At 40.8% G+C, this 19,461-nt stretch overlaps 1 protein-coding gene across 3 annotated transcripts in view; it reads left to right on the top strand.

Moving 5' to 3' along the window:
- The first annotated feature begins 317 nt into the window (after positions 1-317).
- LOC135206189 (MOB kinase activator-like 1) overlaps positions 318-19,461 on the top strand; it is a 58,626-nt gene continuing 39,482 nt past the window's right edge. Inside the window, exons 1-2 of one of the 3 annotated variants that reach the window (XM_064237512.1) lie at positions 318-529; positions 8,060-8,150. In XM_064237512.1, coding sequence (XP_064093582.1) covers positions 8,122-8,150 — 29 coding nt within the window. In that variant the 5' untranslated portion in view covers positions 318-529; positions 8,060-8,121. Of the gene's footprint in view, positions 530-4,812; positions 4,971-8,059; positions 8,151-19,461 lie in introns of those variants that run through there. The other 2 variants (XM_064237513.1, XM_064237511.1) reach the window with 2 other exon arrangements.

Genomic DNA, 19,461 nt, shown 5'->3' with positions numbered 1-19,461 from the left:
AGCGGATTGTCATCAAAAATTCGTTTTAAGCTTAATGACTCATCAATTTAACGAACTGAATACGAATACTTCCAATAGTTCTCACTACTCGAACATTTCGAAATTATAGGAAAATTTTTTCGTATGTAAACAGTCCATTAAGGACACGAAAATAATTTGGGAATAGCCAACGTTTTGCAATTGTCACGCAGAAATAATAATATTGTCGGAAAAAACAAAAAGACAAGTTTCACTTGTAATTTGAATTAGGAATAGGATTTACGTTTTCCCTGCTAAAGGAATTGTACTAAGACGGTGTAGTAGATAGGGCGTTATCGCTCATTCAGCTCCCAGAATGCCTTGCAGAGTCACGTCAGCCATATTTATATCGGCCAATGATGTTGCGGTGAGAATTATCCGGTTAATCCTCTAACATCACAGCTCCTTTGTTCATCTGGGTGACACGGATTCCCTTCAGATTAATCGAAGAACGCAGGAGGATAATTTTTGAGGCGACTACTGCTACGACCTTCACCATGAGCTTCCTTTTGTAAGAAAATCCACGGTTTGTTATGGTCAATCAGCTGATTGTGAAGTTGGCTGTCTGGGTGTATTTACCGTAGCTTCACACTGCGATAACTTTAAATATAGAGAGGCAGTACGTTGATATTGTGTACAGTCAAATACTCATAAAATGTGCCATGTCAGTATTATTGTTCACGCGGCCGAGAATGCTTATATAGGCGATATATGGCTATTGAAAACAGTAGGTAGGCTGTGGTTGGCTACCTCATTCACACGTAGGTAGGTAGGTCCTAGGTAGGGGTGTCGCCTGATAGTACCTATGAGTATTTCATTCGCACGACTTCAAAACTGGAAAGAATTCTGCACTCATTGACTCAATTCTAGTTTTAAATCATAATATTGACTCTATACTAGTTTTAAATCAAAATCTTGACATTATTAGCCCAAGTTCCTTGTGCTAAATGTAGGTATACCTAGGTAGGTAATGAGCGGAGTCTGTAGACAACCTGGATTACCTAACTACCTAGGTATTGCTATTAGGAATCTAATTCTAGGCCCACTTGAGTGTCATTAAATGGCGAGAAGGGAAACTTGGGTAGATCTAAAATATCTTATAGGCTAGCCAAGCCTATTCATTCTGTTAAGAAATTTTCATTACCTTCCTAGCTCCATTTCCCCCTGTGGTGGTGCGTTGCTGCAAGATAAGATGTAAGGAGCCAATTCCAAGCATTTGAGATGAAAAATGGAAGTCATATTGCTGAATAATTTGTATATTCTGCACATTTTAGGTCTCAGGTAGTATGATCTACTCATAAAACATGTCCTATAAGAGCTGTCAGTAGCTAGGCTACTAGGCTATACTAGTAGGCCATAGCAAGAGTTGGCTTAAGCATGCCTTGTTGAATAATTTATGCCAGATATGAAGAAACATCCAATGCTGAATTTATAGTATTGGCGTGAAGGTGTCAACATTACAGTTGCTTAATCCAAACCTAAAATGTAGGCTTAGCCCTTTAGACTATTAAGATCAAACGATAGGAGTAATTTTATTCTACGTCATCTAGCCTACCATTTTATATAATGTCTTAGCTATATGTTTATATAAAATACCTTAGCTATGTATTTGAGTACTGTTTGATGATCATTTGCTACTCTTCAAGGCTTTCTGCAAAAAATACTTTTTTTTTGCATTTGTGAAATTTGGCCCACATCTTATAACATGATGAGGTAAGGATTTCTTGTCTCCTCCTCCTTGTTGATTACTGTAAATGTTCGTAAGGCTTAGGAACCAAAAGGACATAGGTCTAGGGCATATATCCTTAATTAACTTATGCTAATATTCCTTGTCCTTTCTGTACATGGGCCCTGTATCTTTATCCATGGACTGTCAAAAAAAAAAAGTAAGTTTCTGTTTTCTGACTCGTCCTTGATATTTACATTTTGGCTATCAGTGGAATTTCTTGGTTTAAAATAAGCTGTCAATCAAGAGAAGCCAAGTTATTTCGGTAATTCTAGGCTCGCATGGACTGCAAGGAACATTCCCGTGAATATGACAGTCACTAGGGATTGGGCAGTCAAATGTATTTTGCCGTGTTTATACTATCCCCTGGGGGTTAATTACAGTCACCCCCTAAAAATAAAGGTAAATTCTTAATAAGCAACCCAAATACTAAAGGAAAATTCTTAATAAGCAACCCAAATACTAAAGGAAACTGTAATTTCCAAAGAAATACCCGACGCAGAGTTATTACCTAGATCTGCCATTATTTCTAAGCTAGGCAATTTTAACTTGAACAATTGGCATAAATTTACATTTTAGTTTGGATATTATTGTTTCAATTTTAATAGGCTCATTTGGTTTGGAGTATCAAGAAGGTGCTAGAATGACCAGAAAATGTATGGGAGAATTGCACAAATACAAACTTTAGTATTCCAACCAGCAGCTGGGGAAATGATATATCCAGCTTGCCTACTTATCGGCCAATGTGTTTGGCACATAAAATACCACACACTTTAATGAATCCAGGATATTATAACATAGGTCCTTTAGTCCCCAGACCCTTACGTTAAGAGACATTGCTGCTATTTAGATGAGTAAAATGTAAAATATGTTAGTTATAAGGATGACTTTGAGAATATGTGAACCTTTTACTTGTAGTTATAAGTATGACCTTTGGCATATGTGAACCTTCTACCTGTAAAGTAAAGACGAGTGAAATTTAAGGTCACGGTGGGGATTGGTTGCCTTCCTTTGTAGGGTTTTGATGTCTTGGTGAGATGAGTACACCCTCCTCCATTTGCCCTATGTAGTTATGGCACTCCATCCTAGGCAAATCTAGAGTCATGGTATCCACTTGAAATTACAATATACTATTTAACTTTTTCTTAATTTTAATTGTAGGAGGACAACTCCCCTCCTCCTTACCTTGAGGATGTCTGCATTTTAGATGAAGTTAAATTAGAATATTATAAGGAATCCTTTTTTTAGGTTGAGTTTAATTTAATTTTTTATTTTGTTTAGGTGACCAAGTAATTTAAATTTTTCTACTAGCTACTTCACTTCTTTTTTGGGTTTACTTCTTTCTCATGGTGCCAGTTGTGTTTGTTATCCTGAGTCAAGGACCCTTTCCCAGTTGTTGCCTCCATAATTATTATAGGGATGACTGTTCTTCCAATTATTGTGTAAAAATTATGACTAATTTATGTCTTGTGGTAGATTTTTTTAAAAAGAACCCAGGCATGATCATGTAATCTGCTACTTAAGTACTACTAGTAGTTATGACCTTTTTAAAAATGTTCTTCATTGGTACAATACAGCATGCACTGTATTATCAATTTGAAATTAAAGCATTAGTGTAGGATTTTTTTCTTTCTTAGTTTAGGATTTTTAATTTTTTTTTAATTATTGTTATAGGGCATTTCATGAGTAAGACTAGAATTTGTATATGTTTTAGTCATTCCTCATACTTGGATGTATGAACAAAAAATAAATTATCCAGACTGAACTTGGGGAAAGGGTCCAGATAATCTCTCCTATGAGTTTTAACAGGGTATTGTTACATTGTGCACAGTTCTTTCCTCAAGCCATTTCTGGGTACACTAGGAAATGTGAACTGGGGCCATCATTTCTTGACACATTTCAGTTAGGATCGAGGAAAGGGACTGGATCGTATAAATATCAGTATTCTGGTGAAATGGGAAAGTTCCCTGAACTCATCCTAAGGGAGATTAGCAATGTTTATGTTTCATTGTGTACCATGTCTTACAATTCGTGTCCTTTGTACTTGAATCTCACTGGAAAGATAGATTAATAACAATAAAAGCCTAGGGTTTAATACTTGTGTATAGCCTATATACACTGAATCATAGTGTGTTATTAAAGTGTTCATTAAAAGGGCACTTTGGGGTCATATGATGAGGAAGCCCTAAGAGATGCATTGTTTTAAATGGAGTATCACCATTCTGTATTGTATACAAAATTGAAATATGGTTTCACTCACAGCAACATTGTTTTCCTTGTTTCCCAATCTTAGTACTACACTGTAAATGATATGGCCTAGTTAGTGACTACGATACAGTACTATATCAAAGTGTTAGTCATGCATTACTGATTCCTGAACTTCCTTGTGAGTCTTAAGTTGTTCACTATATGGGGCAACACATAGGGTTGTCATCCTTATGTATACTTTTCTGATATTGTCATCAGCAAGTGTCTCCCACCACCTTGACAACGACTTGAAAGTGCAACTCATCATACATTTGTGATATAGTAATATCATGTCAAAGGTGGCTTTATGGAATCATTCATGGATTTGTGTATTTCAGTATACTCTTGGTTATTTGTGTATACAGTTTTAATTAGGAAATATTTCATCTAAGTGCAAGAGAATGTACTTGGAGGAATTTGTAGCCAGTGACATGATTTCAGACTTGTGAGCCTGAAATATTTTTGCTGCCACAAGTACACTAGGTATTTGGCAGCCAGAAGGTATTTGGTTTGCACCATTTTGTACTTCCTTTGTTTTGGATGTCTGCTCCCCACATACTTATCTCATCTCCCCCCCTCCCCCACACACAAACACACATCACTACCTTATGAATTGTAGCATAATTTCCCATACACTGTTAGTTATAAACTTTTAGATGTAGGCATCTTTTACTATACAGTACACAAAGTTTGCTGATGTATTTTAAGCAGATGATCTGAATCCAAATTGTTTAAATGCTCAAGTGTGCACTAAATGCAAGGCAGTAGGCATACCAGAAGTGTGAATTCCTGAGGAGGAGACGCAGGTCCAAATGTTGTCAGTGGGAACTTGGAAGTGAAAGAGGGAAGGAGTGCAACTCTCATAGTTAGTCTTGTACAGTATACTTGAAATGTTTTTTCTCTGGGGCATCACACACAAACTTAGTCGACGTGGGAAAAGGAGAATTATTGTAACAATTACACCCATAGGGTCTGAGACGTATGTTGAAACTCTTTATGTTGTTACTGGTACTAATTTTAATTAATGCTAATTTTTTTGCCTGATATAACTAATTAACTAGCTACATAGTCTTTATTTTTTCATAAAAAATTTTTAGTACCCTTCAATCATGTGCTTCATTTCCCATTGTGATTTTTTTTAGGAATCTTGGCTGAAATGCAAAAGTTATGACATTACATTACAGTTTGTTAATATATGCATAAAGAATATGTCCCCATGGGTTTTAATGGATATTTTAAGGCATTATTTGTACAGTGAAAAGGAAGAAGGAATAAGTATGGATATACAGTGTTTGTACTATATTTCACAAGACTATACATACACAAGTTTCTCTTAAGTTTGTCAGTCATATTTCCATGTGAAAGGCAATTTTGTTCTAAATATTTAGTACATAATTATAAACAGCCGTACTATATTGTGCTGGTGCTACAATAAAAAATCTTTCAGTAGAGATAAACCAGGTATGTTGCGCATATGGTTCAAACAGCCACCTTGTCCGAGTGCCAAATTTCTGCCATTCCTTTCCCATGCTTTTCCACTTTGAATGCAGGTAATTTTAGACCACCGGTAGCATAAATGCTAGGGATTGTTTAACTCACAAATTTAAATGGATTGTACAGGGATTATTTTTTATGTACAGTTGGTAATTTGCAGCAGATTATATAGTGGTTTATTATTGCTTTTTAATTATATAATTGTTGACAGTTTGCATCCTTTCTTATGAAATGTAGATTCAGGAAAAGCAACCAGACCCACAACTATATTGACTAAATCAGTGATTACATAATATCTATTAACTCCCATATCTTTAATATATGGTTGACTGTATGGGATAGTGAAGCAGAGCAAACCCAGGGTTGGGTTGCAACATTCTTCATACTGTAAACACTACCACTTTAAAACAAGTTTCATAAAAATGTGAGACATGTTTTTTCAGATTACTAATTTTTTTGTTTTTTGTTTTATCAGATCATTAATTTTGGAAGATGTGCAATGTATTAAATAAAAAATTCATATAAAAACCATCTCATTTGGTTATAAATCAAGTCTAGTTAAACTACCTAATACTATAATGACAACAATATACTGTAACTATAAAATAGTCATTGAGGTGACAAGTGTCAACAGAATGCCCATATATGAAAGGACAAAACTGTAAAAGGACTCAAATTTGAGATAAATTAAATGAAAAGGGAAATTTCCCTTTGAACTTTAGCTTTTTTTGTTAAGGTATTATTAATAGTTCTTTTCTTCATATCAGATATTGAAAATTTTTTTGTTGCTGGAAAAAGGCAGTAAGTTGCCTGTGCGATTGGGCTTGGTGCAAAAAAATGTGCAAGTTATGAACTGAGCCTCTGACCATTAATTTGCAAAGCAAGTTTTAACATAAGGGAATATGCTAACCTTGTGTAAAGGTACAATTCCACCAAGGCAACACAGGCAACATATAGCATGTGACTTGACAGGCTTTCAACAAGTATTTTAAATGTGGTTTTCAACTAGAGACTGGTCGCCTGCGACAAGGCAACACCGTTGTTGCTTGTAGCATGCTATGTGGTATGTTGACTGTTGAATGCCACAAAAACTTTTCCACCAATTCAGCAAAAACTAAGCCAGTTGTCAACACGATATGTCTGCAAACGGTCGCTGCTGCTGCATATTTAGTGCTGTCTACTCACACACACCATACAATCTTCTGAATAATAATAATAATAGCAGGAAAAGCTGCTGACCTATTAACACTGAACTACGTACCTACAAAATATAACTGATAAAAAATGACCAGTTACTTGAATTACTTATTTAAAAAGTTTCCTGTATTTTAAAAATTCTAGTTTTTTCAGGTGACCAATTCATTTTGTTGCTTTCAGCATTGAAACCTACCTGTGACTAATGGGAAGGTGTTCAACACAAAGCAACAGGCTAAATCTTGTCGCATGCATTGGGTTACATGGCAACATTTTACCACCTGTCGCATGCTACATGTTGCCTTCTGTTGAACTGGAGGAAACACACTTGGCGTGTGTGACAAGGTAGCATGCCATATGTTGCCAAAATGTTGCCTTGGTGAATCGTGCCTAGAGATAGGTTGCATGGCAGTGTTATTTATGCCATCCTAGATTCCAAGGTACTGCTCCTAAGAGTACTTCAGCAGTGTCATGAAACTCTGGATTAGAGCTTTCACTATTACTTTTTGTGGAAATTCTTGTTTTTTGTGTAGCCTCCATGTTTGTGATCCTGTGCTGAGAAATTATGGTGCTTTCTTCCCTGGATTAATTTTAATTTTCATTAGCGTTTTAAATACATTTCACTTATTTTACAAATGCAGCATTAATTAATACTGCAGTGCTTTTAGTTAATTTAGTCAAGTTACTGTTCAGCCAAGTATGGTTAGATGTCTACGCTGCCTTAAAATGGAAAACTAGTACTATCTGCAAAATGTTCTAAATTGAGATATGCCACCTATTGGGCTTGTGAAACACAAATACAGTACACAAGTTACTGCAGTTTCAGAAGGATTCTTCAATGTACTCCATGAGTATTTAGGGGAACCCATTTGCAGTATCTACAAAATCAGTAGTAAGGCAAGAGAAAACTGCAGTACCTATCTACTCCATTTCAGGGCAGTACAGGTTTGTTAACAGAAAATGTTTCTACTGGACTAAAAATGTTTTTATCCAAGTGTTAATACAATCTATTTATTGGAAGGTTTAAACAGATTTTGTCTTAATATAAATCAACATTTCTTCTTAATTTTGGCAGTTCACTGTTTGCCAAATGTTTTGGGAAAATATTTTCCTTTACACCCAAAGTTGTTAGTAAATAGTCCTATCATTTAGGCTCTGGCTTCTTGGTATATCTTTAATGTTAATTTAGCATTACTATGACCACTCAACTTATTTATGGACAATATTTTGTTGCTATGCAATGAAAGGTTAATACAGAACAAATATTAGTAGTACTCTGTTAACCTGGAAGTATGTGTGAGTGAAATGCTTTAGAGGGGCACATACAGCCATTGTCAATGTAAATGATGGACGTTGATCGCTTCACATTTCTTTTTACAGGGAAATTTGATTTTGTCTGTACAATATCTTATGTTGGTTAAAGTGATAAGTGAGCAGTAGCCATGTCTAGACACGATTTTAGTTATGATGAGTAAGTACGTACTAGTATTCTGTTTAATGTCTTGGCTACAACTTAGCTGGAAGACGATGGCCTAATTAGGTTTCCTGCTGTTGCATTTAAGTGACGAAGGTCTAAGGGATACTCCAGTCAGATGTTGAAATGAAACAGGGTGCTAAACGTGGCTAGAAAGGATGAGAAATTTCAGATATATACTTCAATTAATGTTGTGCTTGTTATATAGTTGGTGCTAGTAGAACATTTATGAAAGTTAGAATAATGATAGGCTGTGGAACTTTTTTCATGAAAAGGTAAATACTTGTAAATGTTGTGGGGCATATCTAAGGGTTTTTGCATTGCTCCTGTTATCAGGCTTTAGCCACTTAGTATGTATACAGATGGTAGGAAACCTTAGCTTCATATAGTTGAGTTGTTTAAATAAGCAGTGGTATAGGAAAAATCATTTGTACTAACACTGGGGTAGATGTGTCTTGTATATGTTGTAAAGAATTTTTTTTAAATGTCGTGACAGTTGAATCCCTTATTCCCGTGTCACTAAGAATCTGATCACAGCACTTTTAATTAATATAAACAAAACTTAGCCTTGGCTGTTGACACAAAGATCAAAGATAATGCTGCACTTTTAATTTGCCTGGTATGTGGATTTCCACATATAGGAACTGATGGGTACTGTTGGGAAGCTGGTGAAGGGAGTGATGAAATGTATGATTGGCTACTTAAAGGATTTAGACTTTGTTCTTGAAGACGTTTAATTGCTGTTTGTTGATTTCATATAATTTGTTTGATTAGGGAAATCAGTGTCAAATAAATTATGGATACAAACCATTGCATGACTAGAGCCTGTTATGGTATTTGAAAGGCCAGCCAAATAAACAGTTATCGTGATAAATCTTGCTTTTCCAGGACAAGAGGGGCACTCTTCAGAGATTTAAATTTGTAACTGAACCTTAATCCTCATTTTGAAGCTTCATTCTTGAGTTAATGCATCTGTGTTGTCAAAAGGGAGAAGGAAGAGTAGCTTGTGTGAGACCTTTGGTGTTATGAAATATTACAGTATTTTCATTTTTGTTTAAAATTCATGTAGCAGCATAAAGCTATAAAACAGCTGAAATAAAGGAAAATTCTTTTGATTACAATGATAACATAGGATAAAACTTGGCTGTAGGATCAGTCAGTTAAAGTTCAGATACTTTCAGCTCTTAGCTGTGGGAAAGTATATGTTCTGGAAATGATGTTTGGAGTTTGTAGTGTTACTATGCCTATATATGACAATTAGGAAAAGTGTTTGGGCTAGGGAACCAAGTTGGGACGCTGTAGAGCAAGTTAAAGTATCTTTTATAACTCGCAGAATAAAAATTTTTAAGCTGGTTGTGGATTAGCATGGAATAGGGCTAGGTACTGAAACAACCATATCTGGTAAGTATAGTTATCTCAAGTACTAATGGAGATGTCTCACTGGTAGAAACACTCTCTCTCGCTGTGTATGGGAAAAGTTAGTTTTGCGGTCATAAAGATAGCTTGGAGTGGTTGCCAGAACAGGCTTAGGCTTACATCAGATGTAGATTGAGGTGTAGTTGCATGACAAAGGAGATTTGAGTACAAGTTTACACAAGGATAGGTAGATTAATCATGAAGGAAGAGGGATAAAGAAGTACTAATTGAAAATCATGATTGAATCTGAGCAAGTACCTTAGAGAGAGAGAGAGAGAGAGAAAGTTTTAAGCACTAGTTTATCAGCCTTCATTCAGTACTTAATGGCTGAAGTTGAGAAATGCTGATTTTTTTTTCTCAAGAGCAACCTATTACTTACTGTGTTTTAGATGTTTTAGGGCTTAAGTACTCTATGGTAAGAAATTTAACTATTACAAGGGAGTACAGGGTATAAATTTTACTTTAAAATTGCTCCTAAGCATTGTGCTTGTTCTCTCTCTCTCTCTCTCTCTCTCTGTCTCTCTCTCTCTCGGCTACCAACCCGGTGGTCCGAAGTTCGATTCTCAGCTCTGCCAATGCGGAACCAGAGGAATTCATTTCTGGTGATAGAAATTCATTTCTTGATACAATGTGGTTCGGATCCCACAATAAGTTGTAGGTCCCGTTGCTAGGTAATCAATTGGTTGCTAGTCACGTAAAAATATCTAATCCTTCGGGCCAGCCCTAGGAGAGCTGTTAATCAGCTCAGTGGTCTGGTAAAACTAAGATATACTTAACTATCTCTCTCTCTCTCTCTCTCTCTCTCTCTCTCTCTCTCTCTCTCTCTCTCTCTCTCTCTCTCTCTCTCTCTCTCATTAAAAAGCTTTTCTGATGCTGTATTTCTGAAGTACATGGGAAAAACATTTTTAAAGGTATATACTATGTTACTATATACTTTCAAGAATCTACATGTGAGATAAGGTGGCTACCTAGACATGACTTATCTCAGTAGACAGTAATAATGAGGACGGGAACCTCATCAAGTTTTTACTGTTTTTAATTTACCACTGTGGTGTATAAATGCTTGATAAAACATGCACTAATCTGTTTATATAAAGATTTTGTACATGCAACTTCCCCGGCAGATATATACTTAGCTTATGTCTCTGACGTCCGACAGAAATTCGAATTTCGCGGCACACGCTGCAGGTAGGTCAGGTGATCTACCCCCCTGCCGCTGGGTGCAGGAATAGGAACCGTTCCCGTTCTAGAACCAGATTTTCTCTGTCGCGGTAGTGTCAACATATGTTGTTGCTACCTCCTGACTTGATTTTCGTTTTTCATCGCCATCGATCTTCTGGGCTGTCTTTTGCAGGGAAGTACTGGGTCTTTGGTTCAGCATACGCTTTTATTAACTTTTTAATGAATTTGGCTTCGAAAATTTCGAAGAATATATGACGTGTAACTACCGAAATTTTCGGTAGACACTCACATAGTTTGCAAGAAAGGGAAATATTAATATTTATTCGTTAATATGTGTAATAAGTGTTAGAATTGATTGAGGAAATATACTGACTTCCTACTTTAGGGAGTCAGTAAAGCATGTAACTAGATACGTTTCTTTTAAAAGTTTTTTAGAAACTCGTACTAACGAGGAATTAGAGTATTAACAGTACTAGTAGTGTTGCATCCTCATCACCTTCTACTTCGCAGAAACTTCAAATTCATAATTGCAATTTGAAGACAAGGATTGTGGCTCAAAATGCGAGCTATTGAAAGGTAAGAAGTGATTACTAGTGTTCCCCATTGCAGTGGAGGGTGCGTCTGATCGGCTCTGTCTCGCTCCCAGGCCTAGACCTCTTTCAAGCTCCCAAGCCCAGGGGAGAAGGAATGTCGAAAGCCGTAAGGGGGTTTCAGAGAATCCCCACCGGTCAGGCGTCCCCTCGGCAGGTTCTGTAGAGCGTCCCAGACTGCCAAGGATAGCCATTGAAAAGGCATCCTTAAAAAAGTGCGTCTCTTCATCTTACATCCGAAAAGACGAAGAATGTATATGTTTTTGATGATCTAGCGCGTTCTCTGAAAACTAAGAGAACACTGAGCAAGAGCCAGCCAGGAACTTAGGAAGCCGCGTTCCAGCAAGCTAGCGTGAGCCACGTTCCAACAGCCAGCAGCGAGCCGCGTTCCAGAAAACAGACTAGCGCGAGCCGCGTTCCTACAACCAAACGCGAGCCGCGTTCTAGAAAATTTTTTCTTGGCGCAAGGCGCCTTCAAACAAGAGGACGAAGCGCCAGCCTGTCGCAATTGGCAACAGAAAAACAGACGGCTAGAGCAAGGAGCCTTATAGTACAGTGGCAATCAGAACGATCCTTCCATTGAACGTTTCCGGGCAAGAGGCTCTTTCTAAAAGGGGTCTAGTAGGCGCTCGGAACTATCAGGGCGCACGGGACCTTCCACACAAGCGAACGTTCCAGGAGCGAGTCTCCTTTCTAGCGTGCGGAACATTCCAGGCGCGCGGAACTATCCAGGCGCTAGGCGCAAGGAGCCAGGCCCAGGCGCCAGAATATTCCAAATCTTCTTAAGAGAGAGAGGTCAGTCGCGAGGCTCCTCTTTGAGTAATGCGGACACACTCCTTCATTCATGCTCTTCCCTCGTTATGAAGAGGCAAGCGCTTTGGGAGTTTTTCTTATAAGAATCTCATCGACGTTTGGGTATGATGGCGGATAGGAAATATCTACTTCCTTCCGTAAACCCTACAGACGAACAGGAATTCTGTCTCTTCCGCGATTTATGAGAAATCACGAAGATTTAAAGAGTTCCTGGATTAACTTCCTTCCTTAAGGAGATATATATACTCTTTCTATCATTCTATTACGAAAAGAACGAAGACAGTAAAAATTTTCCTTTATCTGCCTCGGCAGATAAAGTTGAGTATCTGCTGTATGAGAATACGATACGGCAAATCACACATACCGTAGTTACTTCTTTGTAGAGCAACTCAATTATCAGTATCCTTCCAGGAATTTCCTAGGAAGGACTACGCTTAAAGGGATTGTTAAGACAACACCTACTTAGCTTCTAGATTTATCGAAGTCTTGTTTCGCTTAAATATGCATTAATAAGAACTTCCTGAAGTTCGATAATTTTATAAGATTCCTTTATTTAATGGAGTAGCTGGCAACTGGAAGAGTAAGGCCAGACGGCTAACGGAGACTGCTATCGCGCCTTAGAGAATAATAATAAGAGACCAACGCAGTAAACATGTAGGTGTCGGGTCATGAGTGGTTAGGTTACATGTCTCTCTCTGCGGGATGGAATAACTAACCGTGTCTCTCCCCCTACAATCGCGGTTTTAGCCTCGGATTGAGGGGATAGTTAAGCAAACATAAATAAAATATTGTCTGCCTTTTGCTAAGAAGCTTTCAATAAGAAAGATATTACAACCTTTCAATGCTGTTTACCGTAGGTAACATTATTAAAGGATTCTAACGCAGCGGAACTCTATATTATATGATGCTCTCATGCTTACGAAAAGCATGGCTTATTAGAGTACATGCTTAGTGAGAAGATGAATGTAGTAGAAGAGAATTCACTTTAAGACTACGGTATGGTCAAGTCTTATGCGCATACAGAGGTTAACTACAGAATTCCTAGTATCCTTACAAACAGGTTTTCCTAGATTAATGCTGTTTACCACAATGTGACAGTATTATAAAGGAGTCTAATACGGCAGAGCACGAAATAATATAATTCTCTCATCCTTTTGAGAAACGCACACAACCTTTTTAGAATTGGATATTGCTCAAGAGAAGATGGGTGAGTCGGATGGGAAACATTCTCTTAGTGGCAGAAGTTGTTTCCCTGAATGGACTATACTACGTATATAAAAGTTTTTTCCTACTAAGAACGGAATTAACACGTGAAGGATGTTCGGGCGGTACCATAAGGGCACAGATGTTCTGGCACATAACCTTAAAAGAAACTAGAAGGAAGCGCCAGCCTGGCGCAAATTGCGCCAGAAGCGCCAGCCTGGCGCAATGCGCCAGAAGTACCATCCAAGATATTTTCTCGTTTTAGCGAGTTATTAACCTAAGAGTCCAGTAGTGGTTGGTTTGGTGTTTGCTTCTCACCTCGGTGGTCGCGGGTTCGATTCTCGGCCATTCCATTGAGGAGTGAGAGATGTGGATTTCTGGTGATAGAAGTTCACTCTCGACGTGGTTCGGAAGTCACGTAAAAACACCATGCAAACAAACCAGTAGCCTCTCGGAGGCTCGGTAACGGCAAGATTCGATCCTGATTTCGTTACCCATTTAATCGGAAAGGGGTCGCTTACAAGGAATGATGAAATGATTTTTTTTTAATCACTTAGTGGCCAATTCCACGACTCTCTCATATCGCAAAGAGCATCGAGAATCTCTTTTTTCGCCCCTGTTCGCGTTAACAAAAGAGAACCTATTTGGGAACAGACACGGAACGTAACGATCCTTAAAGGTTCGATGCAAGATTTTGCATGTCCGTGAGAACCTTCTCGATCGAAGATAATAACTGTTAACGTATGGCTAACATTTATTGAAAAGAGTTTTGAGAACCTGCGGAAAGGCTTCATAGATCTCTTCGCAAGGTAGAAGACGAACAGGCTTCCTATAGACTGCTTCCTTTCTCGAACCAAGAGAGGTAGCAATATACGACATCTTTAATTTAAAGAAGGGGAATAAACTTTAGTCTTTTTTCCCCTAGTTATAAATTCTTAACAGATATTAAGATAAATGGGCGTCAAAGGAAGAGAGGATGAATGCCTCATTTTGGCCTTAGAGAGGTTGGATTCACAGAAGTCACGTTCTTCTCACAGCATGTTTCGTAAGGCTTTTCCAAGAGTATCTGGATATTCTATCAGAATCTATTATAAATAGACCTGAAAAACCTCTCCACTCTGAGTCTTTCCACGTGCAGACTGACCAGAAGTGGACATGAATGAGAGGATTTTTCAAGGTAAATGACAATAGTCATGGCTTTAAAGACATAGAATTGCTGCAGATCCGTGCTAGATGGAATGAGGAAACTGTCCTCTTCTGATACCTCTGTGAACCACATAGCGAGGTTTTTTCTTCACTTTCAGAGGGAAGAATCACCTATGTATATATCTGCTATCAAAGAACGCAGTAAAAGGCTATACTCTGTCTCTACAAGGGGAATTAGAGATAACAGGATTAAGATCTTCGGGATCTATACGATACCGCAATACGACAAGAGTAGGATATCATGTACTTCGAATGGAATTTTTTTTTGTGGCCACAGATTCCGTGTTCCGACAAAATGGAACTGCTCCTCATCAAACTTCTTTGAGGAAGTTTATGAAGGAATTCTTTGTTTCTCTTTTGTGCATTGGAATCTCGCATCAGATTCAATGGAGACTCGGCAATGGGTTCTTGCCAGCATAGTATGTCTGGCAAAAGAACTAAATCCCTCTATTCCTGACGCAACGCTTTCAGATAGAAGTTTAGTTGCCCAGGCAGGGTACTACATTTTCATCTACAGAAGAAGAGATGGTTTAAACGTTTGCCTACAGAGTCTTCGGGGTGCGATGAGGGCTCAAAATGCTTCCAGAAGGTATTCAGAAGAATACCAATAAGAGCTAGAAATCAGGGTTCCGCCCAATTTCAGCTCAGTCTCTCCTTCGACTTCCAGACTCCTTCCCTTCCTTTGGGCAAGGATAGGGAAGATTCTGCAACGAGGAACCTCATCAACATGTAAGAAGAGATCTCGTTAGCAAAAGAAGTGTTCACGAAGGATCCTCCTCGGAGGAAGACTCTTCTCTCTCGTATTGTTAGATATCCTGTCGTCTACTGGGTGTAGCTGACTAAAATCACCTCCCCTTGCCAGGGGCCAAAAGCTCAAAGGGGAAGAATTTCTTCCACCCTTCTCCAGTCTCCTGATAAACTATGTGGTTGTTCAGGACTCTCGGACAATGTAGCGCCAGCCAAGCGCCAAATGCCAATACAGGCGAAAAACGCCAGAGGCGGACAGTTCCAAGGAACTCTGTCATGGCCGGATACTGAGAAGGAGCGGGCCTCCAACCTGGCGCAAATGCGCCAGAGGCGAACAATCGGACAGATACAAGAGTGTCCGATGTGGACATCGCCAGACAGCCTAGAGACTCTTCCAAGCTCGAAGCTCCAGCAAGTGTGGAGGAGCCAAGCCAGGCGCGAGGCGCCAGCCAGGCTCTAGGAGCCAGCCAGGCTCTAGGAGCCAGCCAGGCTCTAGGAGCCAGCCAGGCTCCAGGAGCCAGCCAGGCTCTAGAAGCCAGCCAGGCGCCATCCAGGTGCCAGGCTCCTTCAAGGCTAGGCTCCAGTCAGGATTGAGGATCCATCCAGGCGCAAGGCTCCTTCCAGTAAAGAGAAACCTAAAGCTCTGTCATGTAAGAGGGCTAGTCCCCATTGATATGATACAGGTAAGGCTCTGCCATGTAAGTGGGTCAGCCCCCATTGGCACGATCCGAGAAGGCTCTGTCGTGTAAGCGGGCTAGCCCCCATTGACATGATCCCGAAGGGTTTGTCAGTCATAGGTCCCTACCTCGCTGAAACTCTTGAGGCATGCAGACTCATAGACAGTAATCATGAAGTCTTCTGCCAAGCTCCAGGAGCAAGGCGCCAGCCAGACGCAAGGCTCCAGCCAGGCGCGAGGCGCTAGCCAGGAGGGAGCAGCCAATCAGGCGCCAGCCAGGCGCAAGGCTCCATCCAGGCTCTAGGCGCCATTCAGGCGCAAGGCTCCAGCCAGGCGCGAGGCGCTAGCCAGGCTCCAGGCTTCACCAGAAGAGATCTATATCAAAGAATGCCCTGGCCGCCTTTGAGACAATGTGATCTCCTAAGCACTTGACAAGTGCATTGATGATTCCTTCAAACAGCTGAGAATTAAAAGCGCATGAAGTGCGAGCTTTCTGTATTCTTGTTCTTTCCTTAACAATATGTCATAAGGACATATTAGCTGTCACATACGGGAGATGCAACTCTGTGTTGACTTCCCATATCCGAAGGATGTCAAGATAACCTACGAGAGATCCTTCTCTCTTGGTTGATACGTGTCTGCGGATACATTGCTGGGATAGGGAGCCGATACTGATCCTTAACTAGTGAGTTAAATTTTAGTTAACGTCGTGTTTTTTCTTTGGGTTGTTTGAAATGAGTTTGGGGATAACTCTTTTCAACTTAAGCACTAACCCTCGTGTTAGGATCAGGTGATCGGGATCGGTGTTGTGCTCCTTAATTATGCCACTAGGCATAGGCATATTTGTCATGTAAGAGGCTCGTCCGAATAAATGGGAAGACCCCATCGACAGACCCACAAGAACTCTTAGCCATAGGTCACATCCTCGCTGAGGCTCTTGAGGCGAAGCAGATTCCTAGGCATTAGCCATGGAATCTTCCGCCTGAACAAGTAGGAACCAAGGTTTTATTTATTTATTACCTACAACGTATGTTGTTTACCTGTCTGTTCAGTAAATAGTTGTCTCTTACCCACCACCAAGGGTGTCAATCAGCTAAGTATATATCTGCCGGGGAAGTTGCATGTACAAAAATGATATTGTTAGAATACAATAAAGTTTTGTACATACTTACCCGGCAGATATATACGATGAATGGCCCACCCAGCCTCCCCTCAGGAGACAGGTGGAAGAGAAAATCTGGTTTCATACAATCAACTTACCTGTCAGATATATACATAGCTAAGACTCCGTCGTCCCCGACAGAAATTCAAATTTCGCGCCACTCGCTACAGGTAGGTCAGGTGATCTACCGGCCTGCCCTGGGCGGCAGGACTAGGAACCATTCCCGTTTTCTACTCATATATTTTCTGTCGCCGGTGGTATCAACATCGTTGCTGCCACCTCTTGACTGGAATTCGCTTTTCTAGACAATTGATCATCTTTTTGTGGACTTTTGGTGACGTACCTGGATCGTTGTTTTGGCATTCGCTACTGTGGACTGGATTTGGACTTGCTTTTGATTTTTCTTCAAGAATGTCTGATTCAAGTGTTTGTGTGAGAATGTGTGTGAATGTAGGCTGCAAGGTGAGGATACCGAAAGCTTCGGTTGATCCTCACACTGTATGTCGCAAATGTAGGGGTTTTGATTGTTCTATTTCTAACACCTGTCATGAGTGTGAGAGGTTGAATGTTGAGGAATGGAAGACTCTAACTTCTTACTTGAAGAAGTTAGAAAGGGATAGAGTCCAGAAGGGCTGCATCTAAGATTGCGGTAGTAGTACAAGGCCTATTGAGCCTTTGGATAATTCTAACTCTTCTCTTAATTATGATTCTGTATCAGGGCCCTCACTGGCTTTACATTCAAGATCGGCCTCGGAAATTGCTGAACTGAAGGCTACTCTTCACAGGATGAGATCCAAAATGGCTACCATGAAAGGTAAGGACTGTGAAAGTGATTATAGTGAAGTGAGTGTCCCCAGTGTTGTGGAGGGGGCGTCTGACCGTCTCTGCGACGCTCCCAGGCCTAGACCTCTTCCAAGCTCCCAAGCCCAGAGGAGAAGGAAAGTCGAAAGCCGTACGGAGGTTGTGGAGAATTCCCCCCGGTCAGGCGTCCCTTCAGCAGGTGCTGTATATAGACAGACTGCTCAAGGACCCGCTATCCGGAAAAATAAAGCGTCCTCAGAGAGTGCTTCTCTTCGTCCGCTTCTCCCTCTCCTAAACGAGGGGGTGGAAGGATTCGGACTTGTCCCAGGCCCCTGAAAAGGCACTGGAGAGATCCTGTGGTTGGATTCAAGCCCAGAACGCTTTTTGGAAGAAGCGCCTCCTTCCATCAAGAAGGCGAAGAGGGTTTTGACGTCCCATGATGTGGGCAAAACTCCTTCGAGGTCTCCCTCTCCCGTTCAAGAAGACGCAGGAGAGGCTTCCAAGAGGATCATTTTGGCGGTGCAGGAACAGCTATCCGCCTTGGTAGGAGTCCTTTCGAAGGATCCTCCTCGTAAGAAAGACGTGAGACTGCCGGTCAAGAAGACTCGTCTTTTCTCCCGCCAGGAGTGAGGCTCCTGTGGGACGTGAGTCTTTTGAGAATTACTCGGATAGAGACTCTTTGGACGATTTTGATTCGCCAGACAAGCGCGTCGCGCCAGTCAAGCGCGAGGCGTCCTACAGACGAGAAGCGTCTTCTAGGATTAGAGCGTCAGACAAGCGAGAAACGCTTTACAGGCGCGAGGATACTCCCAGATGGGATCGTCTGCCAGACCACAGCTTCAGCCGAGCGCGAGGTAACAACCAGGCGTGAGGATTCAGCCAAGCGCGAGGGCCAGACAAGCATCTGACATACAAGGATGTGGCACCCAGAAAGGCGCGAGACTCCAACCAGGCGCGAGGCGTCAGTCAGGCGCGAGACCTTTGAGAGGCGCGAGACACCAGTCAGGCGCGAGGCGCCAGCCAAGCGCGAGGAGTCAGTCAGGCGCGAGGATCCTGCCAGGCGCGAGGCGCCAGCCAAGCGCGAGGAGTCAGCCAGGCGCGAGACGCCAGCCAGGCGCGAGGCGCCAGCCAAGTACGAAGAGCCAGCCAAGCATAGGAGCTCTTTACACTCTCTTAGCCCCTCTCCTATTAGGAGTTTGTCTCCCGTAGAGAGAGTTTTTGAACAGGAAGACCCGGAACGGGAAGTGGCCTCTCCTTCTGATCCGATTTTGGAAGAGGACTCAGAGGACGAGTCTCACGGCAAAGAAGGACTGTCTAACTACAAAGTTTTTGACAGCTCTCCTACTCCAGGAATACGAGATGCATTGATCCCTGCCGCTCCTCCTTCGCCTGTTCACTTTTTCATGCTCTAAGACGCCGAAATCGTCGGCTTTCTTGAAGATGAGACCGACGATTTCTATGAAGAGAGTCTGCAATCGCTGGATAGCTGGATGCTAACTAAGAAAGATGGCT

Source organism: Macrobrachium nipponense, chromosome 29, assembly GCF_015104395.2.
Source record: "Macrobrachium nipponense isolate FS-2020 chromosome 29, ASM1510439v2, whole genome shotgun sequence".
NCBI classification, from domain to species: Eukaryota; Metazoa; Arthropoda; class Malacostraca; order Decapoda; family Palaemonidae; genus Macrobrachium; species Macrobrachium nipponense.
The sequence above is the reverse complement of the archived record's forward strand: the minus strand, read 5'-3'. Positions and strand labels throughout refer to the sequence as shown.